The 27,905-nt window shown below is 42.4% G+C and overlaps 1 protein-coding gene across 2 annotated transcripts; it reads left to right on the top strand.

Annotated features, from left to right (window-relative positions):
- The first annotated feature begins 147 nt into the window (after positions 1 to 147).
- Positions 148 to 27,082, top strand: LOC119188242 (calpain-7). 2 transcript variants are annotated; one of them, XM_037436186.2, is made up of 19 exons: positions 148 to 241; positions 339 to 492; positions 1,318 to 1,426; positions 2,834 to 2,991; positions 5,685 to 5,752; positions 9,198 to 9,476; positions 12,467 to 12,680; positions 13,287 to 13,372; positions 14,322 to 14,415; positions 14,511 to 14,657; positions 16,228 to 16,458; positions 17,157 to 17,301; positions 18,955 to 19,054; positions 19,706 to 19,835; positions 19,904 to 19,979; positions 21,403 to 21,611; positions 24,305 to 24,447; positions 26,361 to 26,453; positions 26,629 to 27,082. In XM_037436186.2, exons 2-19 carry the CDS (start codon positions 382 to 384, stop codon positions 26,771 to 26,773), a joined length of 2,538 nt encoding a protein of 845 aa, XP_037292083.1. In that variant the 5' UTR covers positions 148 to 241; positions 339 to 381; the 3' UTR covers positions 26,774 to 27,082. The 2 variants fall into 2 exon arrangements, with proteins under 2 accessions (XP_037292083.1, XP_075751637.1); XM_075895522.1 differs by having other exon boundaries at positions 2,834 to 3,069.
- The last annotated feature ends 823 nt before the right edge of the window (positions 27,083 to 27,905 follow it).

Raw genomic sequence — 27,905 nt, 5'->3', positions numbered from 1 at the left:
TCCGTGAACATAAAAAATAGTACTTTAGTTTGAAAATATTAATGATGTTTTGTCGCTTGCAGATTACGTCAACTTTTGGTCTGTGAATAAATAACAAAACACTCATCATCATCTTCTTCAACGTCATGGTCAATATGTTGAAAAACATTTGCAGCCAGGTCAAAGCCAACTGAATCCAGCTGGCCAGCTGCCTTATTGCTTGCTCGCCCTGCTTGTCTGTGGCTGAGGTCGAATTGTCGAGGTTCGTAGCTTGTGTGACACTATTTCTTGAATCGAATGAATACCTAGAGATCGTTGACAAATTCGAACTTGGGCAACGCCGCTGTCACCCCTTGCAGGCACATCTTGTGCATCGGCAGTGACTGGCATGAGTCAGTCGTCATGAGCGAAACCAGCAGAGCCCAGTACGAACACGATGCTGTGGAATTTGCATCTCGGGCTGTCAAGTTCGACCTGGAGGGAAACCCTGGTCCCGCCGCCTACTACTACAGGGTGTGTTTTCATACCGTCCTGGCTGACATGTCAAACAGCGTACGATTCTTGTATCGAAAATCGCATTAACGTCGCCTCTGTACAAATGCCCTAAGTGCAACAGAACTGTGGCACAACGCATCAAACTTATGAAATAAAAAAAAAATCAATAAGCCAGCAAATAGCGCTGAAGTTGGTTTATAGATTTCCTTCATTGTAACTACGATATATAGGATGAATGAATTCATCCAAATCAGACTGTACTAAGGCAGAATTGATTTGTCAATGTGTCTATCGATGTATTCACGTATCTGCGTGTACTCACAACTTCAATCGCTCATCAGTTGCTGGGTGCTGTAAACAGGCGTGGTATGATGCCGTTTGTATCTGAGAGACGAGAGTGTCTGCTAGGCCGTGTGCGACGATTCGGCGTTGGCCGTATCCACTACAAGAAGAGTAGCTGACAACCAGTCTTCGACATATTATTAGTGAAGGTGCCTGGTCGATGACAAACAGCTCTCACGAATAAAATAGTTCGTGAACTCGTCCGCGGATCTTCAGGCATGATGGCAAGCTGTTTTATGATGGTTAGTTTACAGTAGAATTTACATGTTAGTCAGTCATCTCTGCAGGCTGTCCAATGCATTCCCGGTGACAAAAACGTTTGCATTCATTGGCATTTAAATCCATGATAGCCCTGCCACTGCTCATTCTGTGGATTTTTCAATTGGTCTGTTTGTCAACCATCATGATGCACTTTTCAGATATAAGATCCACATGTCTATGTTGTTGTTGCATTCTATTTCAAAATGTTGCTTTTGTTTTTAACTGTTATTTTCGGAACAGGAAGCGGCTCAAGCATTGCAGTCGGCAATGCTGTCTGGCTCACAAGTGGCTTGCATCTCTGACAAGGCTAATGAATATCTCAACCGTGCTGACGAACTTTTGAAGCTGAGTAAGTTTTACGTTCCCTTTTATACTCCATCACACTAGCTAGACGCAGAACTATGGAAGCTTAGCTAGTAGAAAGACCCGCAGGTCATGGGATTGAATCCCGGCTGCGGCGGCTGCATCGATGGAGGCGAAAATGTTGTAAGCCCGTGTGCTCTGATTTGGGTGCACGTTAAAAAACCCCAGGTGGTCGAAATTTCTGGAGCCCTCCACAACGGCATCTCTCATAATCATGGTGGTTTTGGGATGTTAAACACCACATATCAATCAAATCGATCAATAGCCAGTAGAAAAAGTGAACACACTTTGGAATGTATTCATCCGTGCTTTGTCATCTGCTCGGCATCCCCATAGCTGTAGGTCATTTATATGTATACTTGCACCTGTAAAGCTCTGCTCACTGTGAAGCCGTGTTGTATGGCTACTAGAAAACTGACCATTCGAACTGCATTTTGAATTTCCTTTGTTTTCATGCTCCTAACAGCAACTTTTTATGACTTCACACATCGCAATTATTTTTGCACATCGCAAACTTCCTGAGGTATAATGGAGGCTGGTGTGAGGAAATAACGTTTACTAGCCCCATAGAAGCTGAGACTCCCACATCAGGAGCATAGCCAGAGCTTGTTTGGGGAGGAAAGGGATTGCATTTTCATAGGCTCGTGTTTGTATGTGCTTGGGAGTGTAACGTGTACATGCGTAACATGTTTGCAACTGCAGCACACCTTTGATGTGCAGCACCACAGTTGGATGACAATTTCTTTAACTTTTATGGGAAGTAGTTCACTAGACCTTGGGGTTAATTTTAAGAGTAGCGTATTCTCGAAAGTGGAGGTGACGCTATATTCACAAAGGGCTTGTTTGTTGGAGGTATAGGCTTTTCAGTGGTTATGAGTCCGAGATGTTATGTCTTGGTTATTGTATGTCAGTAACTGTGTTTGTATGTTCCTTGTAATGGTGTGACATCATTTCTTGCACATAATAGAGACAGTGTGGAAAGTGCAGATGTACATGACATATCATAATGAAATACTTACATGCACATAGTCGGACATGCATATCAATGTTGAAAAACTCAATGCACCGAGTTCCCGCATAAAAATTTGCAAATTATTTATTCTTTAGCTTATTGACATCACCATTACTGTAAAGCTTAAAGAATGTTGAAGTTATACGAGGTTGAACATTAACAAGTTGTTTCTTATAATTTTGGATCACCCTTTACGCGAAATTCCATGGCTAACCTGTGGTGTTTTCACCTCTTCACTAAAGCATTGCCTTTCTTCAAGGGGTGGGGGGGTGCACTGGAAGGGTGGGGTAAAACCCGGCTGTCCTCCTCCATGTGTCAATGATGTTTACTTATCTTCAGTTGTCATTGATAGCATCCGTCGTTGTTATGTTGTGGCCGCAGCGTCAAGCACACACTTGCCTGTCACGAGCAATGCCCAGCAGCTCCAACTGGACAGGGCCAAGTTCCTGCTGTCACAAGCGCTGGACGAGGATGAGGCTGACAACTACCAGGAGGCTCTGGAGCTCTACACGCTGGCAGTTGAGCTCTGCCTGCAGGCGGTGAGGGCTCTTCGTTCCACGTGGGGCCGCCACCGCAGCCCCAAGGGACACTCCTCTTCCCCATCCCCTGTCGGCCAAGTACAGTACAGGAACAAGCTCTCTCTCTTGTAGCATAGCTGGTATCGTAGTTGAGGAGCCATGCAGTAAGGAGGAGGCACAGCAAAAGATAAGCAAAAGAAACGCCAGGCAGCGTACATGCTGTTCGTTTCATAGTTTCTTGAGCTGTTCCTCACCTCCACCGCAGTGCACCTCACAAAGGATTCAGATTATATAGATCATTGCTTGGTCATACTACTGTTCTGAAGCTAACCATACAGCTGATTACTGTACCATTTAGGGCTTTGTAATAAATCATGCTTTACATTTAGCTGGCCAAAATCAAGGATGCCGACTACGCTTACGTTATTTCTAATGGCATCTCCATCTTAATTAGATCTAACACACAAATATACGAAGGAAAGTATAGGGGATGTTATTAAAAGTAATTGTAATGTAAATTACAATGACTTTTAAAATTACTTTTCTTGGCATTATTGTCTGTTAGATCTCATTAATAATATGTCTAAAAAAAAACGAGCCCTTAATTGTACACTTCATTCCTTCGCTGCTGCATCTTTCTTTCAACTGGAAGCACCATCAATGCTTAACAGGATTTCTTGTGGCAAGGCTCCTCTGATCGTTTTTGGAGTGGCTAAGTGTTTGGCCCTCACAGGCTTTCTCCAGTGGACTTCAAGTTGGAGTGTAGTGGGAACCAGTAGATTGCACCATAATTACATGCCATCATTTCAGTCTCTTCAACTGCCTTGCTTGAGCTGACTTAATTAAGGTGCATCTGCTTTTTATGGCACATTCAGGGCACCGCTAAGAAAATAAACTTGTGATGAGGAATGTTGCTACCCATTTAGAATGTTGCTACCCATTTACATGCAGTTAGGATCAGCTCTTCCAAAAGCTTCCTGAAGTGGCTTCTATTGCATATTTGTTCACAATTGAATTTTATCTGTCACATGATTACAGAGGCACATTCACTGTAAATTAGTTATTATAGTTAGTTTTTCTGCCTTTTATTTCATATAACTCAGTTCTTATTAGCATATAGCAATTAAATAAACATATGGGCTTCTTGTATGTATATGAAGTTTGAAACTTGCAACAGAAGACAGATTATGTGTTTGCTCCTCATCTACTTTATAGAAATAACATACTACTAGTACCAAACTTGCCTGTTATTCATCTTGACGGGTAAAACTCCTTGGGTGTCGCCATAGTCTTCCCTGGCCTGTTCGGAACATGTGTGGCCCCCCAAAGATTCTCTGCCGAAGCTGTGATGTCAGCTTTTGCACCCCCATGCAACAGTCCAGAAAGTTGGAGACCCTCCTCTCCACTAGAAAGGTCTATTGGAGCTCGCTGTATTTTCCTGATAAAGGATATTTAATCCCTTGCGGTTTATTGTTGGCCTCTTCCCGACAACACAACACGGCTGCAGTGGTCTGTTACTGGACACTGCTCAAGTTCTTTTGTGCTTCAATTTCTTTAGTTTCGGATCAGACTGAACGTAAGGTGGTTAAAGGTTTTTTTCGGACTGCAAAGCGTTAAAACTAGGGGTGCGTGAATATTAGAAATCTCTAATATTTTTCCGATAGTGTTTGCTTTTCAATTTGCAATGGAATTTTATTATTCGAACTTCTCAAAAACAAATACAGTGAACGTACGACTGGCAGTGGCCCCTTCATATTTTCAATGTGCTTCACTTCATCACTTTGTCATTGCAGCAAAGCTGCCTTCCAGGCTCTGCTACGATTGCAAATATATTGACTCAAGAAAACGCTGGTTCCAACATGGGGATGATAGTAGATGTGACAGAGGTGGAGGCTCAATTATTGCTGTTTAGGTCCCTAAAAAGGGTTAATTTCCTTAAACCTTGGCAGGAAGTCCGAAATTCGGATGTTGAAGATTTTTAGCATCCAAAATTTCAGATGTTTTAGTATATTGATGTCTACGAGGCAGATTTGGAATTTGGGACTCTAAGGGAGCACACCATTGTCCACCACGTCAGTTGGACTTTCACAGGAGTTAAAGAGCAGGAGAGGCTGAGGAAGTAGAATCTTTGCCTTTCACGTGTACAGTGTTGTCAGCAGCACTTTTGTTGCACCAACTTATGCACGCAAATATAATGCGGCCCTGTGGTGCCTCATTTTTGGTAGGACAACTGTAATCACCAGCACTTTATCAACTTAGCCAAAAAAAGACACATTCATGTCACTATCTCTGAGAAGATGCTTTCAACTTCTCTCTGCCTTTTTTTTTTCTGTGATTTCACATTGAAGTATTAAAAAAATATTGCATTAGATTTGCACTCACACTTAAATATTCATATTCACTTTGCACCCGAAATTTTGCTGTTCACACAGCGTTAGTTAAAACTGTTTTAAGGCCTAATTTCTCATGAAGTGTGTGGAGCTAGAGGCATGTGGTGTCTTCGGTGGTTGCATTTCTTCTACCATATTTTTTTGGGGGACAGTAAGCAGCAGAATTTTACAGCTTAAGTTTGTCACTGCTGTGCCATCTGGTTTGTTGTAGTGTGAGTCAGTGACGATCATTTGTTACTAATTATTACATTAGGTATTAAGGTTTGGTTGTTTATATGTACACTATTTAACGGCCCTTTGTATAATTTTTCTTGGCTATGGCAGAGAGCTGCTACAGATGACAAGGCCCTTCACGAAAAGCTCACCAGCATTGCATCTCAAGGACTTGAAAGGTTGGTTGCCTTTGATGTTTTCTATACAGCCATCGTGATATACTGGAAATGTTGAAGCTCATTCAGTTCTTGGAATTGAGAAAGCAGAGGCATATTTTCGTGTGTGTGAACTGTCTTTATTTATTTCTTTATCAAATTCAGGAGTTTGATTCACACTACTCTCATCTGGTGCACTGTTGGATAGAACACAGTGGGCCTGGTTTCTGGCATGTTCTATACACTGTTTAAGAAGTTTCCTTCAGCACTGTGGAGGCTACAGACCCCTCAGCCAATACGAAGGGCGCTTAGCCCCTCCACATGTATTCATTCACACCATGTAGTGTTCTCACTGTATTCATGGCATCTGCTCAACAAATTGTAGTTATTTTGGCTCGTTAACTTCAACATGCAGTAAAGCTATTAAACATGCACCTTCACCGGGAACTTGAAGAAGTGTGAATTTGTTGCTCTGCTGTAGTTGGTAGATTTTCATGCCGGTGGATAACTACTGTGTGTTTGGCTCTTGTATGTCTGTTTCTCCGTCGACGCCTTCCTTCGCGTCTCCAGCTGCAAAGCTCCTTTTCTCTATTTTTTGTTTCCACCGAAGGAGGATCCCACGCGCACAGAATGCTGTGCGAGGTTGCATGTTTGATATTTGGAGGTGAAGCGTTCATGGTCTCACGACGCAGTCCGAACACTCCATTGGCGCGTTAGGCTTAACAGGTGTGGCTAAGCAAACAGCATATCTCGGTAATTTCGACGAAACGTACCTGATGCTTTATTCCCAGATTTAGATGAAACAAATCGATGGCTGATTTCACCATTTGTTAACTGTTATCAGCTCAGTGGGCATGTAGCAAGAGCAAGTCCGGATTTAAGCGGGCAGTCACTTCTGCATGGAGGCTGCCATGTTGATTCGTAAACACAGTTACGAGCGGTAACTGGCAAAAATAATTAAATGCATAAGAAATAAATGCAAAAAGGAATAAAATATGTATCAATGTTGCGTAAAGCACATCAAGAAAAAAAAAAGCCAATTCTAGGCAACTCTGTCAATTTTAAGGCACTTGTATGTGGGACTACGTTTCGCTGCCCAAGCATTCGACTTTCTTATACCCCGTAGCTTTGGTAGTGCTGAACCAAAGTGGTGAAAAAGAGTTTAGTAGGGATGGAATGCAGGCACTAGACTTGGATGTATGCTACATTTGAGCGATCAGTGATCACTTTTGAGCACTCTTGAATCGTCTTTTAGATTTGGCTGGCAATTTGGCATTTAGAAGATGCTGGTCCATTCAAAGAGCAGCTGCACTTCAAATTGGGCTGCTTGATGATACTCCAACCTCCTAGTTGGGAGTGTGACCGAGATCTGACAAAAGTCTAGTCACACGGCTTCTTAAATTGCTGTCAAGCAGTCAGATGCAGCCTTGGCTGCCGCCTGTCTCGAAGGTGCTGGGTTAGTGCAAACACAACTGGAAGGTAGGAACTAATCTGACATACAGTCATAAAATAAAGAGATTAGCACAGGTGACTGGTGGCCTGAGAGACTAAATATTGAAATCTGGTGCTGTTGCTACGAAACACACCAATAGTGAGAGTGCCAGGCACATTCTGTTTTCTACAGCAGAGTTGGCTGGCAGCTGCTTGTGCACAGCTTCTCACAATGCCTGCACCAGAAATAAACAAACTAAAAAGATGAGGTTTGTGTATGTAGCCAGAGTAGCGCATAATTCGGCTGTGAAGTAATGCATAAGAGACTTAGTCACCTAACAGACAGGCTTTAGGTTGGCTTGCTTAAACCCTACCAGAAAGCAATTTTGTTGAATCGATTATCTTCAATCATTTGGTATGTTTAATTGCATAACAATCTTTCATGTGGCAGCATTTACCCATTTGTCTTTCATGTCCTTGCACTTTTCACTGGTGTAGTTATCCGCAAACCAGCTGAAGTGTGTGTCATCCAGGGTTGCCACTGGTGGCAATTTTTCGGCAAATTGGCGAATTTGGGAGGCCCATAGCAACCTAAAATTATAAATGGTGACTCGGGGATTTTTGCCTTAGGTCTAGACTTAGTTATGCCTTCTATATTCAGTGTTTTTGAAAGAAGAAGGCAACAAAATCGTTTCAATTTTTCATAAATTAAGAGCCTTCAGTAGAAGACGCACTTTACGCGCAATTCAGCACGTCTATCCTGTTTCTAAATTTATCTATATCCTTGAGACATTGGCATACTGGTGCGTCCACCAGCAACCTCCCAGCAAAAATTATGTCAATGAAGTGGTTCGCGTGCCGCGAAGTGGTGCTATATAAGTTTTTTAGGTGCTTTCAGAGTTTTAATCTTCTTTAAAGTTTCGCTTCTCAAGTGGCTAGGTGATGGTTAGGCCACGTGTTCTGACCACACATCTAACTGTCCTCGATAGCTTGTTGACTTCTTGACTACGTACGGTAGTACTCCTTCATTTTGTATGTAGAAGTTAAATTTGTTAACATACTTTTCGAGCCAGCCAAGAAGTTGATTTCTTTGGGCAGCCTTCAGAAACTGCACTAAGGTGAATGTGTAGCGTAAGAATAACTTCAAAGAAAGCTGAGTGCAGGCCTTGCCGCGGGTACACAGTTCTTTCGAATTTATTTCTGTTGTTTTGTTATTAAGTTGTTCGATTATCGGACACATTATTGCACTACAATGATATTCTGTAAAATCTGCAGGAAGGCTCTGTACGCCGTTCCTCTCTTGGCGCAAAGACTGTTTCACCCTGTATTCGATGCAGCTGAAACCATCACAAACTTTTGTTATGAGGCGCTAGTCTTCAGGGACACTGCTGGTACATGCATGCCCTTTCTCAGTGCTCCCATGGTGAAGTGGTTGATGGGACTCTAAGCCCAGTGAGCCCTCCCATGGTGAAGTGGGTGATCCGACTGGCATTAAAAAACGTCAATATAATTTAGGGTTACGGACGGTACTGTCTTCAAGGGCCACACACAATTACTATCTTTATTACTAGGCCAGCCACACTTATGTTGAGTGGCGACTTTTTTGGCGAACTTTGAAGGAAAATGCTGACTTTTGGCGAATTTTCGCTCGTGGTTTGGCAAATTTCGCTGAAAAGTCAGTGGCAACCCTGTTTCCATCCTGAGCCGTGGCACACTTCTTTCCACAGAATGTTGTCGTTTTTTGGGTTGAGCGTGTGGAAAACCATTTATGTAGTTTTATATACTATATACATTCTCACCCCTGAGTTGGATCGTACAGAAGTCTAGTCACGTGACTTCTCTCTTGCTTTGAAAGCAGCCAAACTTTTAAAACTGTACAAATTTTTCTGGATACATCATGATTTTTTTGGAGTTATTAGCCCCTCTTCCAAGACGGAGATCCTCTCCCAAGAAAGAGCACAAAATTTTCCTACCGATATTGTCCATGCACTTGGCTCTTGGCAATGAAACATGCAACACCATCTATGTGGGTGCGCAGGGCAGAGAGCATAAAGGCCAAGTTGGCCAGCAGCTGTGGCAGTGGCAGTACGATCATTCGACCTGCGCCGTCAGCGCCTATGCTCGAAGGGGCCAGACCCATTGGTGGCAGCAAGGCCTCCGACTCCTCACTGACCACCAGGTTCAGCTCAGAGGCATCTACCACGTCCTCTTCTCTGAGCTTTCCCGGAGCTGATGGAGAACACGTGCGAGATGCCGGGAACAAGCTACTCATCAGCGGCAGCGAAGGTTATACACGTGATGAGATAGAGGTCCTAAGGTGAGCCTTCTTAGATGGCTAGGCATCGCCAATGAAAGGCGTCATTAGTGAAAACCCCTGAACACACCATAAATTAGCATTACCAAGCGTGTCCGCACAAAATGTGATAACAAGGCTTGAAGCTAGTGTAGCGCCCTCGTTTGGACGATGTGCAAAATAGAGGGCTCGCGACCTCAAAAGGACGAAACTAAAGATGGTGCTTGGCGGTTGCACTTGATGCCATGACTCGCGGCTGGCATCGATTATGGTTCAGACGTCTTCGAACATACTCCAGGACTTCAAACATGAATTCCTGGATCCAGATATTGTTAAGTGCCAGGGCAGCCTCGAATTCCGCGAACCATGTGTCGACGCAGGCAGCACGGAATGATGGCAGCGGCACGTCGAATTGCAGCTGCTAGGCTTGGGCTGTCTGGAACATGGCTGGAACAGCAGCTCGGTGGCAGCGATGAAGCGCTGGTCACTGGTTCTTGTGTCTGAAGTCACCAAATGATGTGCACGCAGACGTGACGGTGGGTGACAAGGCCGTGCTGTCGTCTCAGCTTTTATTTGGATGCGAGCGTGGAACGGCCTAGCTGCTGATCTTGCTGGAGCCGCGACCGCTTCTACACCCACGTCCAAATAAAAGCTGTGACGATGGCACTGCCTTGTCACTCTCCTTCACTTCTCCGTGCACAACACTACCATATGACCCACATGCTTTTGCAGAAGCTCTACTACACCTAGTACGACGATGTGAAGGCTCTTTGTGCTCTTGCTGTCAGTAAAACTACAGTGGCTATCGTGCTTTTTTGCGCTTACGCATGCACGTGCCTGCTAAACTGCACGCACGTGCAGTAAAATCTGCATTTCTCGAGGTCTTCTTTATGTTCAGCGCCAGTATATTTAAGGTGACCTGTATTCAAGAGAAGATTTTAAATGGTTGTAGGCAGAGCAGTCTAAAATTAAAGTTGATATATTTATTTGTAGTTTTAATGTTGGATCGTTTGTCAGACACTAAAAGGCTGCACATCAACTTCATGATGGCATTGGAATTGAGAACTTGCACTAATCTCCTGTCTTAGTACAGGTCATACCTCTGCATCAAGTGTGACGCACAGCCAGAAGAGTATGCTAAAACACCCTAATATTGAGGAAATAAATGCTTTGTTTACAATGATGATAGGTTGAAAATACTTTTGCTGGTGATAATATTTGTGTGTGCTATATTCCATCCATATGCTGACATTGTGAGTGTGCCAGGAGCAACATTAGCTGCAGCCAGAGCATTGCCTAATTTATTTTCTTTTTCGAAGGGTTGTGTAGTAGTGAAAGAACACTTGCGGTGTGTCATAGTTGAGCATTGCGTTACAGGAAGGTCTCTATGGATTCTGCTGCCTTCAGACTCGTCTTGCACTGCCCTGTTATTCACTGTAGTATGTCTGTTTTGCCTAAATCTCCCTGAGAGACATAATTGCAGTGCAGCAAAATACATTGAAATATGTACAAGTTGCTAAAAGCACAACTGGGCACAAAACTTAGACTGAGAAAAATTTCACCACCATAGGATGGTCAAGTTGTTGAAAGTTATTCTTATAATATTGTTGCTATTGCTGCTACTACTACCACCACCACCACCACCATTATTATTATTATTATTATTATTATTATTATTATTATTATTATTATTATTATTATTATTATTATTATAAAGTGACATGGTTACAATGCATGTGGCCGCTCCTTTTTTTGTCATCTTTTTCTCTGTGACGTACAGTAAATCTTCTGTGACTATGCTTGATGGTACTAGGGTAAGATAGTATCACTGATTTTATCGAAGTAGGGCTCAGAGCTGGACAACAGTCGCGGCACTGTAGAAAATTTTCTTTTCTTGGTCTTTTTGGTTAAAACTAGAGCTGTGCGAATAGCAAAATTGTAAGTGTGTAGCAAATTCAAATATTAAAGTGGGAATGTGAATCGAGTCAAATATTTTTTGAATATTTCTGGGGTATTTTTTAAATACTTCGAAGTGAAATTGCAGAAGAAAAAGCTGGAGAGGATTCCTGAGCACATTATTATGAATTAGCAGCATGAAAGTGTTTCTTTAGGCAAGGTTGATGAAGTGCTGGTGGCGTGATGTTTCATAGTTGTTTTATCAAGAATGAGACAATGCAGGGAGAGAGAGAGAGAGAAAGAAAGAAAAGCCAGATGCCAAAGCCAAATTGTATCTATGTACACAATTTGATGCAATCCAAGTGTTGCTGACACATTGCACCTGCAAGGCAAAGATGCTATTTCCTCAGCCTCTCCTCCTCTTTCAACTTTCGTTAAGCACAAGCGATGTGGCGGAGAAGCGTGTTCTCTCTGAGCCCGTAGTTCCAAATCTTCCTCGTAGACATCCATACATAAAAACATCTGAAATTTTAGATGCCAAAATTCTTCGGCGTCTGATTTTTTTTTTTACTTCTTGTCCAAATTTCATGCCCCAAACAGCGATGATTGAGCCCTCATCTCTTTGTACCATACTTGTCATATCGATGTCGGAACCATCATTTTCTTGAGTAAAAACATTTGCTACCATAGCAGAGCCTGAAAGGCAGCTTTGGGTGAAGTTCATCATTTGGGTGAAGTTCATTGGGTGAAGTTCATTAAAAGTCTGAAAGCCACCATTGTCAGACGTTGACTTTATTTGTCTTTGGGAAGTTCGAATAATAAAGTTTTCCTAGGAATGAAATCGACTAGGAAACTCTATTACAAAAATATCCGAAATCTTGAATATTTGCACAGCCCTAGTTAAAGCTGAATTGGTTAGGAAACAGTGGTGTGCTGTTTATAGTGTTATGCAGCTAGAGTGGCAACTTAAAATGGGAAAGCAGAATTACAACAGTGTTTTATGCTAGAAGAAAAGGAAAAGTGTTGGAAGGGTTGCAGACTTCCAAGACTTTGCTGAGCAGTGGCGTGCAGTGATGTGCCATTGCCATGGCATGTTATGATCCTCGCGCCCGGCCCAGGAAGACATCAGTGATCAACGGTCGGGAGTACGTCCCTTTCCTGGAGACGGACAAGCGGGACCGCTTTGCCTTCAAGCTGCCATTCTGCGATCCCGACGGCAGGCTGTCTCTGTCGCCCAAACAGCGTGCCTCCTTCAGCCACTGGGCACGACTCGAGGAGTTGTCATCCGATCCCAAGATCATCGAAGTGGTCGACTGCTTCAGCATTCGCCAGGTATGCCTGCTTGAATTGCCAGTGAGATTGGTGCATGATATCATCAAAGACACGGGATATGTAGGTTAGAGCGATGAGACCCACACTGCTTCAAGGATGGTATGCGAGACAGCTTGCCAATAGACTGGTAGGAATGATGGCGTTACCAGTACGCCTGCACGCTTCTTCAGCAGGAGGCCAATAGCATTTGTGGGAATGGGCTTTGACTTCCAGGCACACCATGATACCCTGTTGTTTATACAGAGTGTCGTGCTAAATGCGTGATGACACATTGCTCATTTGAAAATACCTATATGTAACCTATGTTCATTAATTTTTACAAGCTAGATTTCGGCTAGGCACACTACTTTTGTGGTTCACTTGATTTCTATTTTACCAGCCCTGTGTGCTTCACAGTGTATAGTAAACATGCTTGCTAAGGAAGAGGAGGTTCTTGAGTGGTCTAGCTTTAAACCAGCATTGCAGGAAAGTGTACTAGGTGAATAAAAAAGGACGGCTGCTATCAAGTATCTCTTTCATGGTCATTATAGGCATTATGTTATTCTAGCCAGTCTTTGTGTTAAATTGCTTTTTACCAAACAATTTTTTCTTTTGCTCTTCTCTCAGACTGTTGTTTCAGACTGCTCATTTGTGGCATCCTTGGCTGTGAGTGGTCTGTATGAAAAGCGGTTCAAGAAAAAAATAATTACAAGGTAGGGACATGGATATATTTATAATGATCTAGTGTGCATAAAATAGGCCACTGTTAGCACATACATTTTTAATGTATGTAACTAATGTACAAAATGTCTACAGATCACACAGAAAATATATGTTTTTTTTGGAAGTTTAGTGGCATGTATTTGTACTATAGTATTTGTTTTATTACATCGGCCATTTGCTTTTAATTTAAACTGTGTCGATAATGATTTGCAGTTTAAGCTGAAAATTCAAATGACAAAACTCTGTTCAAAAGGAGTGCGGGGACTTGTGATCATGTGACTATCCTTTAATGACATTATGCATGCCAAATCAGGCAAGGCATGAAAGAGCATAATAATAGTGTATTTACAAGCCTTTTTCTGCATTTAGAGTCGTACTACGTTGTGCTGTTAATTTTTGAACGATTGAGATCCTCTTAATATACAGGACTAAAGCTGCTCAGTTGTAGTAGCCATACAGCAATTATGTAGAGGTTAAAGCATCCTTCTCATAAGGGAAATGACTCCTACTTTAGGGTTACAATAAGTGTGGCAACTACATCAGGGCTGCAGAGTTATTGCGTAGCAGGTTGTGTGTTTCTCTTGCCAAGTTTGTTGACCCCTCTATCAAGCTTAGTGTGCTAAAAAAAAAAACCAACACTCTGCTTGCTTGTCCACACTTAGGATAAGAAATATCAACCCGGAGAAATGTGGCATTGTGGCAGTCTACTTTAATGACCCACTCTTAGATAAACTGGGAAAAGTTTTTATGGCAATACTTTAGGTACATTTGGAAATAATACTAAACATAACCAAAAAAGTACAGCCAGTATCAGAGTAGCCTTGAGTTTGACCTAGCGTTCTGTATCGTTCTAATTAATTTTTACTTTCTTATTTCATGACTACCAAATTTGTTACTGTATATTACTTAGTGGCATCACATTTCTTTCACATATTTCAGCATAATCTTTCCCCAGAACAGGCAGGGACAGCCTGTATACAATCCTTGTGGCAAATACACTGTCAAGCTTAACATAAATGGCGTGCCAAGAAAGGTAATTCTTTTCTTCTTCTTTTCTTTCCATTCTTTATTTTTTAATCAGAGACTTAACTGTGGTCAATTCACCTTCTTGGATACAACCTTGGTCAGGTTGTCATCGATGATTACTTACCAATGGGCAAGAGCTCGGAGATGCTGTGCTCGTATTCGAACAACAAGAATGAGTTTTGGGTCTCACTGCTGGAGAAGGCCTACATGAAGGTCATGGGCGGCTATGACTTCCCTGGCTCAAACTCTGTAAGTGCTGACGATTTTTGTTCTTGTGTTTCTTCTAGGTATTTCAAGCCTCAGTGCTATGTGAGCTATGGGAATTCCACATTGAGATAGAGAAAATGCTGTGTGCTCTTTTGTGACAATGAGCAGCAGATTTTATTAGACGTAGCTGTCACTGAAACCAGCATTTTTTATGGTTATTTATCATTGTAGTTGAGCATGAAAAGCATGTGAAGCTCATTTTGAGGGCCCCGCCGCGGTGGTCTAGTGGCTAAGGTACTCGGCTGCTGACCCGCTGGGCGCGGGTTCGAATCCCGGCTGCGGCGGCTGCATTTCCGATGGAGACGGAAATGTTGTAGGCCCGTGTGCTCAGATTTGGGTGCACAAAGAACCCCAGGTGGTCAAAATTTCCGGAGCCCTCCACTACGGCGTCTCTCATAATCATATCGTGGTTTTGGGACGTTAAACCCCACAAATCAAGCTCATTTTGAGGTGCTTCATGGTGGCAGCAGATCCACCCCTCTCTATAATGGGCGATTGCTATTAAAGGTGAGGGGGAGGATCGTTTCACTTTGTTTTATGGAATTAATGTTATCACAAGACTCCCATCATATGCATCATGAAAATACTGTTAATATTCGTTGGCAGTCATCCTACTACTCTGTTGCAATCGGTTTTTCGATTATACATGGGTGATCACACTGTCAGGTTGTGCACGGTACTCTCGTGTGGTGCGCGGTGGTGGTGCGTCGATGAAGACCACGACAAGTCAGGCCTGAAGACAAAAAACTGTGATCGGAAGCCAAGCCGGACAGGCAGAGGGAGAAGTGAAGAAAGAAGAGGGTGGTTGGAGAACGTGACTGCAGTCGCAGGCCGAGGCGCTCGTCGGGTCCTGGTCCCGAAGCAGAACGCTGCCTGAAGTTTGTCCGTGGGTTGTTTGCCTCCACTGGTGTACTGGAGCCGGCGCCGGTTCTTTGTGCTGGGACCCGGGCGCATTCAAGACCTGGGCCTACCATTGGCCCTGAGGCGAGTTCTTCCAATGACAGCAATTCTGCTGTATTTCAACCATGCCTGGCCTGTCCCTGCTGTTGGCGTGAGACCCCCCCGCTGCGACCCATCGACCAAGCAGCCTGGACCCACATATGGTGAAACTTTGCCAGCTTTGTTTAGTGCAGTGGGGAACTGCGTTAACTGACTTGAGAACAGTGCTCGTTTTTTGTAGTCTTTTTGCATTGCTTAATTACTGATAACTTCTGTGTGATATCTGGCGTCATAAACATCTTTTCACCCTCGTGTAAAGGCCTTCATCAATCTAGGCAACAAGTGTTTAAGTTGGCATAATTAGTCAAACCTGACTTTACACACACTAAAACTTGGTGAACTCTAGGGGAGAAGGGGGCAATGGCTATTGCCCCCTTCTTCCCTACGGTTCACCCTTCTCTGGCAGCTTTTGGATCTGTCAATGGTTTCTGGCCATGAGATTAGTTAAAAGATTACTACGTACATCTGTTCTATTCTTCTTATTCATTTTATTTTATATAGAGCTGTTTGATAATCCTGACTTAAGCTGAGCAACAACATTTTTCTGGCGCAGAATATCGACCTACATGCACTCACTGGCTGGATCCCCGAACGGGTCAGTCTTCATGGAAGCGCAGACACACCCTTCGACGCAGAGGCATTATTCAACAAACTGCTCGACCGACACCAACGTGGTGATGTGCTGGTCACCCTTGCCACCGGGGAGCTGAGTGAGGCCGAGGCAGAACGGTCAGGCTTGGTACCTTCACATGCCTATGCAATGCTCGATGTACGCCAAGTGCAGGTGAGTTGATGGCGCTTTATGTGAATGCTAAATTCTGCTAGCTGTTGTAAGAAATAGCATTCTTTTATATGCAGTTGAATGTTTTCTAATAACATCTACATAAACTGAGAATCATTTAATTCAACTTAGAAGTTCATTAAAGGAGTATTGACTAACTTAACGCAGTTGATTTGCGTTTTTTTTTTGTTTAGATTTAGATGCTTGTTTTCCTAAAATGTATACTTGCGAGCATTACAATGCCCAAAATTTGTTGTGTTAGCATATGTCATTAATAACCACCTTCATTATTGATATTATGGAGATGGAAATGCCATAGTGTCACGCCAAGGTGGCTTTCTCTGTCAGATCTGTGACACATGAGAATAGCCAGAAGAAATGCATTTAATACCTTTTTCTGTTTTTTTAACACACAACAATGTCAGAACTTTCCTTATTCACCAGCAAATTTTCTTTTTTTATGAATCATGACATTGTGATAGTGTCAGTGGTGCCAAGTTTTGGATTTCAAGACCCGCTTAAACGTATCACATAAGATATGTTTCCCAGACGTCTGGCTAGCTAAGTGTTATCTCTTCACGTGCGAGAAGAATTTGGTATTCTTTGTATTATAAAGCTGTTCAAGTTGTTGTCAGTACTCCTTTTATCAAATGACTCCTACGAGAAAAGATGCTTTAGTATTTTTCTGCATTGGTTGCCAGGGTCGGCGTTTGTTCCTGCTCAAAAACCCCTGGAGTCACCTTCGCTGGAAGGGCCGCTTCTCTGAGCGTGACACCACCAGCTGGACACCAGCACTAGCCCAGGCTTTGCGATACGACCCACACAACGCTGCCATGTTTGATAACGGTATGGCTGTGCTCGTGTGTGCAAACAGTCGCGCGGCTTGCACTGTGCTTATTTTCTTATTACAACTGAACTATGATAACTAGAATTCTAGTGCGGTAGCGAGTTTAGAGATGTGAAGTGGGGAAAAAAGCGCAAAAATTCAGAAAAGAAAACTTAATTTTTTAGTTTTTTATGCAGTTTAAAAAATTGGCCAAAATTTCCGCAGGGTAAAACGTACAGAAATAAAGCTTAGGCAACACGTAGCGTTGAATGTGAAACTAAATGCAGAACGCTAAATTAAACCTCGGACACGATACCAAAACACCAAACGACGGCTGGCCATTTGCTATCAACATCACATAAAGTCAGCTGCAGCGTCAGTCTCGCTATTCTAGCATAGCTTCATCATTCGGGTGCGGTCATGGTGGGGTGGTTTCAGATGTTTTGGTGCCCGTTACTGTTCAGCTTTGACTTTCCTTCTTGTGAACCGTGGCAGAACTGCGCATATAAAGCCGTGTGTAAGCAGATTCTACTATTCTAGGGCTGATTTCCGACGTGTTAATGCTCTTCACTGTTGGGGCAAACATTTGTAGGAAATGGGGACCTGCTGTCTGTAAGCACTGCAACAGTAGCTACACTTTTCACAATGCGACATCTGAAAATTATCAAGAAAGGTACAGATAAAGCCAGTGATACTGACTTTGAATAAGAGGTAGAACTTCATCCTTTTACCATCTTGATCATTGCTTCTGTAGTCAAAGTCACGACGAAATAGACATTTATGGGGCGTTTGCTTGAACTGCCGTAACAATTTTAAGAAGCCACATCCATTCACAGAGAACTGAATGAGTTCGTGGGGATGTTTGTGGCCTTTCGATCATTTAAACGCTCTATTCGTTTCCTAAAAGACAGAAAGCCTTTCACTTCTATTGTTTACATAATGAAAGTCATAACTGACAATAAACTATTGTCATATGCTGAAGAAAATTTGTTCGTTTCCATTTTTTGTTCAAAATTTCAGAAAAAAAACAAGAAAATAGGTTTTTTTTCAATTGCTCAAAATTTCTAATAATTTTGTATCTGTTAGTGTGAACAGTTGCAGCCTTGAGAAGGGCAAGTCCATTTGTCGAAACACTGGCTCCAGCACCAACCCCCAAATTGCGAATTTCTCATCGCAACCTTCCATCTTTCCCATCTTACCTTTCTTTTGGATTCCCAGTGTGATACGTTGCTCCAGAGGAGATTGTTTTACGCAGAACAAAACCTTGTGTCTAACAATCGAAGCTCTTGTTATGGCCACAAAGCTTTGTTGGTACTAGGCGTACAGCTTTCTGAAAAAAAATATTGATGTGGAACGGGTCTAACAACCCAAGATGGAAAAAAAAAAGCTTAGAGTGTTCCACCTCAGCATCCGTCATTACCCACTGTAGCTACACTTATGACATCCAAAGCCGCAGCACTTAAAAAATTGTTTGCATGACTGATGTGTTAACCGACTGAGCATATGCGAACTTGTATTCACTTAAAGCGATGTTTGCTCCGGCAGTATTTCTTTCTACTGAGCACACAGTTGTCTGCACGCTCTGTTCTCATCTTCCGATAAAGATGGGGTTCACTGTTAAACCGGTTCAATTGTGATGTGTGCGTAAAGTACTCTGAAACCTCATTCTGCAGGAGTATTCTGGATCGATTATGACTCTGTGTGCCACTTCTTTGACGTCGCCTACCTCAACTGGAACCCGGGATTGTTCCAGTACACCTACTGCACTCACAGGCAAGGATCCTTATCGAACTGCGCCTTTATGGGCTTTGTTTTACACTGTAACTTTGCATACTGTGGGGATCAAATTGATTTCGATGTGTTTTACGCTAGGCAGTAATGCAACTTCACATAGAAATTAAAATTGGCCAATAAAGAAAAAAATGAAATTATGTTAGTAATAATTTACTCAGACCCTTTTCCGAAGTGTTGCGGGCGGAGATTCAAGTGTAAATGTGTTTACAAAGTACGGTGGGTAGTCCCATGTTGAAGCCACACCACACAGAAGGTCTTGTTGTTTCCTTTCTTAAAAGGTTTCATCACAGTCATCCTTGTTCTAAAGCTCGCAGCACTTTGAAACTATTCCTTCTGCTCTTTTGCTAGACAAGAAAAGAAATAATACATGATTAAACTGCACAACAGTGTCTGAGAAATATCCTTACTCTTATTGATTACCCTTACTCATTGGTGTAGTGGCGAGGTCCGGGGTTGAATTCCCCACTACCCACACCACAAAATATTCCAGTCATGCATTTGTATATATTCACACCCATACAAAAACACTTGCGGACACATAAAAGAAAGGTGGTTGAACCCCTCCGAAAAAAAAATTTTTGGCTACTCTGTCGTCCTTGCTGTCATTGTTTGCATTGAACTGCACTGCAGGTCATGGAATGCCGGAAGTGGCCCGGTCAAGGATTTGTACAACATTGGCGAGAACCCACAATTTTCACTCGAGCTGAGCAAGTCGGGTTGTGCTGTGTGGATCCTGCTTACAAGGCACATCATAGACAGGGTCAGTGTTCCTTCTTCATCGACTGTGTATGCATTGAGCTAATTTTCCATTGCGTTTCGTGCCTGCAGGAGGACTTTGCAAACAACCGCGAATACATATGTCTGCTGGTGTACAAGAACAACGGGAGGAAAGTGTACCTGCCCTGTGAGTTCAGCTTGTTTGCCTTTGCTCACACTGCTCACGTCGGACCTATCGAACTGACGTGGAAAAACCTGCTGTGCCCAAAAAGTGCTTCGATGTTTAGTAGGATTTGTGCCATCACTAAAATTAAAATAATGTTCAGCCCCCTTCTCTGACTTTCACGATCAAAAAGAAAGGATGTCACATTATTGAACGGTCACTTTAGATTGATATGTGAAGTTTAACGTCCCAAAACCACCATACAATTATGAGAGACGCTGTAGTGGAAGGCTCCGGAAATTTAGACCACCTGGGGTTCTTTAACGTGCACCAAATCTGAGCACACGGGCCTACAACATTTCCGCCTCCATCGGAAATGCAGCCGCCGCAGCCGGGATTCGAGCCCGCAACCTGCGGGTCAGCAGCCGAGTACCTTAACCACTAGGCCACCACGGCGGGGCGGCTGTCACTTTAGGAGCTAACACAAATTTTGTTGGATTTAAGCAAGATTCGCTGGCTTATATGAGTGAAGCCATTCTCAGCACCGTAGCAAGCCACCATCTTGGCTTAAAGGCCAACTGCAGCGATTTTTCGAGGTCAATGGATTTGAATGAAATTCACTGGGTAAATTCCTTTACACATTTAGGTCATTTATGCTAAATTAAGAGCTTGAGAGATGCACTGATTGTTTGCAAATGAATTTTAAATATTGCCTCGAAAAGCTCATCTCGCTTTTCAGAATTATTGGCAACACTGTCTGTGTGACGTCATGTTTGGCATGTCAACGGAAGTGACGTAGCTTATAGCATTGCCATTTTGGCTGCCACAGCGTTTATTATGCTGGCCACAAGGCGATGGTGGCAGCGTTTGACACGGGTATAGCACGGAAAACCTTTTGCCTTTCCTATGTGGTGTTCGGACGGAGCTTCACTGGTCTGGCTTTCACAGTTTTCATACTTCACGCCAGCGAAACCACTATACGGCCTCCGATTCTTACCAAATAGTACGTAAAATGCAGACAAGGCGCCCGGTCAAGTTTCGGTTTCGGTTTTGCACCTTTTTGCTTATTAAAAAATATTCTCAAATTTCCTGGTCATTTCAGCGATTGGGCTCGTCACAAGAGTGTCTCGGGAACATAACACCATTACCTTGACATAGTTGAAAAATCGCCGGAGTCGGCCTTTGATGTACTGTCTTATATTATCATGTTTCTGGAGATCCTGTTATCATTAGCGTCCATATTTGTGCGAAAACTACTGGAGCTTTTCATGGTAACCTCGTCATGAACATTAGTAATGGGCTTGTTTTTCCTCCTTGAAGTATCATTTATTGTTATACCCATATCTTTCCAGAGCAAAAATAGTGTGATTTTATTATTGAGAAGTGTTGGTGAACGTCTTTACAGTTTTCTCTCTTTTTCTTTTATTTTGATGAATTTCTCCTACAGTTGATCCTCCACCGTACCTGGATGGTGTGCGTATTAACAGCCCGCACTACTTGTGCAAAATGGTGGTTCCCAAGGGCGGGGACACCCGCTACACCCTTGTGGTGTCACAGTACGAGAAAAACAACACTATTCACTACACACTGCGGGCTTACAGCAGCTGCCCGTTCCAGCTGGCACCGATTGGGAATCCTTACAAATACGTTCGTGAGGTGAGGCTGCCACCAACTCAGCAATGCACATCCCCTCGCAGCAAAGTGCCAAAGGTTTTTGTAGAGCGGTGGGAATAGCAAAATTTGGGTGCGCAGCAAATTCCAGTATTGAAGTGTGAGTGCGAATCGAATAGATTGTTTTTCAAATAGTTTGAAGTGAAATCGCGGAAAAAAAAAAGTTGACCCAAGGTTAATGAAGTGCTGGCAGTGTGGTATTTCATAGTTGTTTTATCAAGAATGAGACAGTGCAGAGGCCCAATTGTATTAGTACATGATTTGGTGCAACCAAAGTGTTGCCGACAACATTTCACACAGGAAAGGCAAAGGCAAACGAGGTAGTGCTTCTTTTCAGTTAGTAGTTCCAAATCCACCTCATCGATGTTAACATACATTGACATTTGAGATTTTGGATGCTGAAAATTTGCAGCGTTCAGTTTTTTTTTACTTCCTGCCCAAATTTCATCTCCAAAACTGCATTAATTGAGCCCCATCTCCATGTTGGAACCAGCGTTTTTTCGAGTCAGTAAACATGTGACCGTAGCAGAGTTTGAAAGGCAAGTTTGCCTCTATACGAGCGTGAGATGAGGTGAAGCATTTAAAAAATTTGAAGGGGCCTCATTTAATTAAATGTCTGTCTCTAGCTTATGGAGAAGCTTTGCGGCAATACGAGAATGTGATGAGGTGATAACAAACACTATTCTAAACATGATCAAAACTTTGAATATTTGCACACCCCTAGTTTTTTAACATTGCTTTTTAATTGTGTGGGTGTGCGAAGGGTATAGTATATCATATTTGCAGCTTTGTGAATAGTGATAGAGGATTTCTTGCACTGTTCTTGTTGTTGTTCTTTCCTGCATGTGCATTTGAAACCTTTTTGCGGGCATCACTGCCATCAGGTTCAGGGTAGTCCAATACCTGTAGAAGCACACATGAATGGAAGATATGAAATGACAGGTCGATTAGCTGCTTTAAAAAATTTACGAGACTAAGCTGCTTTTAAAATTATGAAAGGAAGCGAGACTTCTTGAGTAAATGACATAAGAAAACATTGCAACAGCCACGTTTATTCATGTTATAGCCCATTGGAGCACAGTGTCTTCAGCTACTCATACTGTTGTGCAGAATTGAATAGGTATTGCACAACCAGCTATAGACCATTTGTAACCATGGTTGTTGATACATGCACAGTTATCAAGGTGTTTTGCTTGATTTTTACGAAAGAATAAACCATGAAAGAATTGTGATGCATTGACAGATTAGAGCCTGCCTTTCTGTGTAAGGATGCACATTGCAACAATGAGATTGTGCTTTTATGCATTGTTTTTTGTAGAATGAAAGTTAACAGCATGTTCATTATAGTGTAACAGCCAAAGAGTGTTTTTGCATGTTCTGCACCATGCACTCATGCCATAGGTCATATTTATTTGTTTATTTTTATTTATTTATTTATTTATTTATTCAAAGTACCGGCATCACCCAAAGGCATTATTGGTGGGAGGGGGGGGGGAATACCCAGGATAACATATTTTTGCATAAAAAGAATAACTATGAAAACAAGATTATCAAAACATAAGAGATGTAGCTATGAGTGTAACAGTATACAAAAGTAGTATTTCATTATAGTTCTCTTGTCTATTTTGTAGGAACAGTGAGACATAGTAAATTATTGAAGACATACAGATGACAAGAGGCACCATGGTATCTTCAGACAGGGTTTAAGTGGGAGCATGGCGATTAGTTGATTTTGATGAAACTGGCTGACTTTATTTATCTTTGTGTGCCGATTTCAAATATGCAATCTTATAATACTACGATGTGTAGTTCTTAAAAGACAAAATTTCATGTGCCCTTTGTGCAGGAAGATTTTTCTTAAACTGAGAGTGTTACAAAGTAAATCGGCATATCGCAATAACATGGGCTCGGAAATGGGTTCAGCGCGACAAAAATTTATGCTCTGAACCAATTTGAACAAAAAATGTGGTATGTTGTACTTTCATGAGCGAAATCCCAGCTTCACTCTCTCGCGAATGTTCAATGTACCATAACTTTAATTCGAATAGGTTTAAAGCATAAACTTTTCTTGTACTGCACACCACTCTTCATTCCAGATTGTTGGGATATGATCATTTACTTTTCAGCTTTCTTAGTTGAGAAATGACCTTGCTTTCCAAAAAGCACATGAAATACTTGGTATTTCAAAAACTACACGTTATACTAGAAAAAATGAGTGTATACTTAAAATTCTCATTCTAATATATGCATGAACTCGGAAAGTCTCATTAGAACCAATTATGAAAAAAAAAATTGTGCCTGGGCCCCCTTTACTGCATCTGAACAACCATGCTTGCTGTTGGGTAGATAGTGCACTGCCCTTCAAATATGTTGTGTAGGGACAGTAACCGGCACTAGTGTAGTGTCGGGAGACCGCGGGAAGTAGTGTCTCAACGTATGTCTTGCTAGAGATAACAGTAAAAGTGGTGTACCATTATTTCATTGTGGGTTGCTTCATGCTGATCTCTACATTGACATTTTGCTAAAGGTGGCTACTGAAATTTAGTACTATAGGCAGAGCTTGATCAGTGCATTCAGTGTCTGGCAAAAAACCTTAAACATTTGATTCATGTCATCAGTGAATGCTATCACTGTTTAGCGTAGTCATCTCAGAGAATTGCCACTGACCTGTTGTGCAGGAGAAGCATGGGATGTGGACAGCAGCAACGGCCGGTGGCTGTGGCAACCATCCAGAGACGTATAGCCGCAATCCAGTGTACCAGGTGTCTCTGCAGAGCAGCCACGACAACAATCAGATGCTGGTCAGCCTGAAAGGCCCAAAGTGAGACACTATACCGCATTATTTGTTTGGGAGAAGTGTAGAAAAGTTTGGTTTCCGGTACAACCTGTGGATGAATTGGCAGGCATGTGGTAAGAAGTACTGTATTGCTACTCGGTAAAGGCCGGATGACCAGTGGACGGTTGGGCAGTGGTTGGTGGTGCATGGAGTGTTTACAGAGCATGAGGTAGCCAGTTACTGGGAGAGAGGTCTTTCTCCACCAGTGGACATAATTAGGCTGGTTATGATGATCAAGCTGCAATGTTTACTTAAAATTTCACAGAGAACTTTACCTGGTAGCTTGTGCACTATTTTCACTGGTATAGCGCACCACGACAAGGACACACACAAAGGAGAGATGCACACACACACAGCACTAACTTGCAACTAATGTTTTATTTGCGATCACACACGCTGTTTATACAACAGTAGACCGATAAAACCTGGATAATGTCACGTCAAGAATACAGCACAGCCCATGCACGTGTCATCACTGATAGCGACAATCTACACTAGCCCGTCAAAGTGAAGATTCCAGATACTTCTTTTCTTTAGATGATAATGCTATGGAAGCCACACTCACACATTTTTCTTTCATTTTGTCTATTACAAAAGCTTCAATAATTTCACGTGTGGTTCTGTCACGGGCCTTAAAGAGTATACGGGTGTTTTGGAACATAGGGACGCAACCGCACCTCTGACAGTGAAGGGCTAAATGACCACATACAGCTCTTTCTACATTGTACTTGTGCTTCTTTAGTCTTTCATTCACACACCTTCCATATTGGCCTATGTATTCGCAACCGCAAGTCAAAGGAGTGCTATAGACAACACCACAACAACAATTCACAAATTTCTCCCGGTGCTTAATCTTACAATCCTGTTTCCCGCTACTTTCTGCATTGACCTTTTTGCACATTCCTTGCAACTTTTCGGGAGCAGAAAACACTACATCCGCACCCGCCTTCCTTGCTATCCTTCGCAAGTTATGCGAAATGGCATGCATGTAAGGCACTACAGCAACCTTGCCTGCCTTAGTGGCGGTTGCCTGGTCTTTGCCGTTTGCCCTTCCTTTCCTGCTTATACATTCGGCGACAGCGGTCAACAAGTGCAAGGGGTAGCCAGAGTTCAATAAACGTTTTGCTTGAGCCCACAAGCTCTCATCAAGCTTGTGGTGGCACGACTTCATCAGTGAATTCTGAAAACAGGATTTTATCACCACACGTTTTACCAATTTCGAATGAACGGACGTGAATGGAAGAACCGGTTTATTCCCTCGCGGTTCATAGCTCCAGCATACTCTTGCTGGCGAAAAATACAGCCCGAGGTCAAGGAATCTTATGAAATTGTCATTTGGTACTTCATGCGTCAGCACCAAGAGAGATAACACTGTCAAGAACATGGCACTAGCCAGAGATTGACAGCCTTCCAGTACGCTTTCATTATTATGAATAATGGTACAGCACATATTTGTTTACAATGAGAAAGTTGGTATAGGTTGCTCTTGATCTATTGCTAATCGGTCCTTTTACACATAGCAAAAGCTCACACCTGGTTACATACTTAGCTTACACCTGTAATATTATGAACAGTGTTGTCCTGAGACCTGAAAGAAAAAAAAAAATCATATGCAAGTTCAAAAGGCTTATTTTTTTTAGACAGTGTTATGCTGTAAATATAGAATGTTGTGCTTTTGAACTACATTGACATGACTGGATGCCTATTAGGATCATGTTTTTCCTTTGATTGTGTAAAAATATCAGTAGTTATTTTTGATGTGGTTGACAAAGACGTGAAAAAATGTAACCTTTTGATTATTGGGCACAATTGTCTCCATACTTCTGTGTAAGTATACCATGCATTATAATTAGTGCCTGAGTGAGTTGTGGCTGTTTTTGTTTCTTTTTTGGCTTCAGACAATACCAGATCGGCTTTGATATAGTGACTGTCACCGTCAACAATCCATCATGTTCAGACTTCTTTGCTCGGAAAGGATCAGGAATGTTCAAGTGAGTGATGTTTCTGATTGGCATCTCTAATAATCATATTTTGGTTTTGGAATGTTAAGCCTCAACTATGATTATTACTTTATTATTAACAAGGTGCCTGACTGAGTGCTTCACCGTATTCTGCACTGCTTACAACAGAGCTATTCCGTAGGCCTGAGTGTGCTTCCTGTTTCAGGTCCGGCTTCACTGTTCTTGAGTTAGAACGTGTGCCAGCTGGTGTGTACAATGTGATCCCGTCCACCTTCAAGCCATTCCAGGAAGGGCCTTTCTTCCTCACCGTCTCTGCCACCTGCCCCATCAAAATGTCACGCATACAGTAGCAGTTGCTCTGGCACAATGGTCGTCCTGTTGAGTCGTCACGAAATTCTGTGCCTGTGATCGACATGATTATCGGACTTCTCACGCCAAGATTTTATGCGTAATGAATGCAAGACATGTTCCTCTCTCAGCGCAGGCAGCTCCGTCCCACTGGCTGCATAGCATGAAAAAAAAAATTGATTGCTCAGGAAAAGCATGATCTTTAACGGCACCGAGAATGTAAAAAATTTTCAAAAAAAAAAAAAAGCTTCAGAGAAGTAACACTAAAGTTGAAGTAGTGGTCCAGCAATGTGCCACCTTGTTGAAGTGAACCTTTCTTTGTGGCGGCTTGAATGTTTCCCATCGTATCGGTCACCTGCTGTCATAAGCTAGGCGTTTGACACGTGAGCAAAACGAAGGTCTGACACATATCTATGTATATTGCTGAAGTTGAATGCTTTCAAAATTTGATTAGATCTTCTCTCACTCTCTCTTATTTTTTTTAGGTGGAAATCAATGTTGTGTCTCAAGAACTCGGGCATAGAATATAATTCTATCATGCTTCTGTTATTAAAAGGGTCTGGAACCATTTTTCAAGTAATCATACAGTGACATCAGTACTGGAGTTTATAGACTCACAAATCAATTACGATAACAATTTCTTGAATCCACTGTGAATAAGTGGAGTTACAAGAATTTGTTGCATGCTTTGAGAATTTTCTCTCTTTTCTTACCTTCAGAAGCGAGCTAGAAGCTACACAGATAGAGATGGTTCAAGGGAAAGAAGCCTCAGCACATATCTCGACTTTGATTGTGCATGACGAAACATGATCGCTCTCTCCTGTTGTGGTTCCTGTGCACACTGGTGCGAATACCATGTAATGTTTGCAGACTTTGGAGTGTGGCACCAACACGTGCTAGAACCCTAGTACGAAAAGTGCATACTGGCCAAATGCCAATCTTGGTATATGTTGGCTATTGGCCATTAGCATTCTGTCTGTTGTGTGACGTCCAACAACCGGCACTGGCAGTCTTGAAAAAAGAAGGCGCAGAGCTTTGTATGAAAAGAGGGCATACAAGAAAATGGCAACTTCGTGCACCACTTCTAAGCTCTCCTTACCACGGATGACAAAGATTTAGCGGAGCTGCTCATGG

This window comes from Rhipicephalus microplus, chromosome 1 (genome assembly GCF_043290135.1).
Source record: "Rhipicephalus microplus isolate Deutch F79 chromosome 1, USDA_Rmic, whole genome shotgun sequence".
Taxonomy (NCBI): domain Eukaryota; kingdom Metazoa; phylum Arthropoda; class Arachnida; order Ixodida; family Ixodidae; genus Rhipicephalus; species Rhipicephalus microplus.
This window is presented reverse-complemented; position numbering and strand designations above follow the sequence as displayed.

Bases quoted from the DNA above. Each gene is read 5' to 3' on its own strand.
- LOC119188242 (XM_075895522.1), top strand. From the start codon at position 382: ATGAGCGAAACCAGCAGAGCCCAGTACGAACACGATGCTGTGGAATTT. The intron at 12,681-13,286 runs GTATGCCTGCTT...CTCTTCTCTCAG, and splicing joins ACTGCTTCAGCATTCGCCAG to ACTGTTGTTTCAGACTGCTC. The intron at 19,980-21,402 runs GTGAGTTCAGCT...TTTCTCCTACAG, and splicing joins GAGGAAAGTGTACCTGCCCT to TTGATCCTCCACCGTACCTG.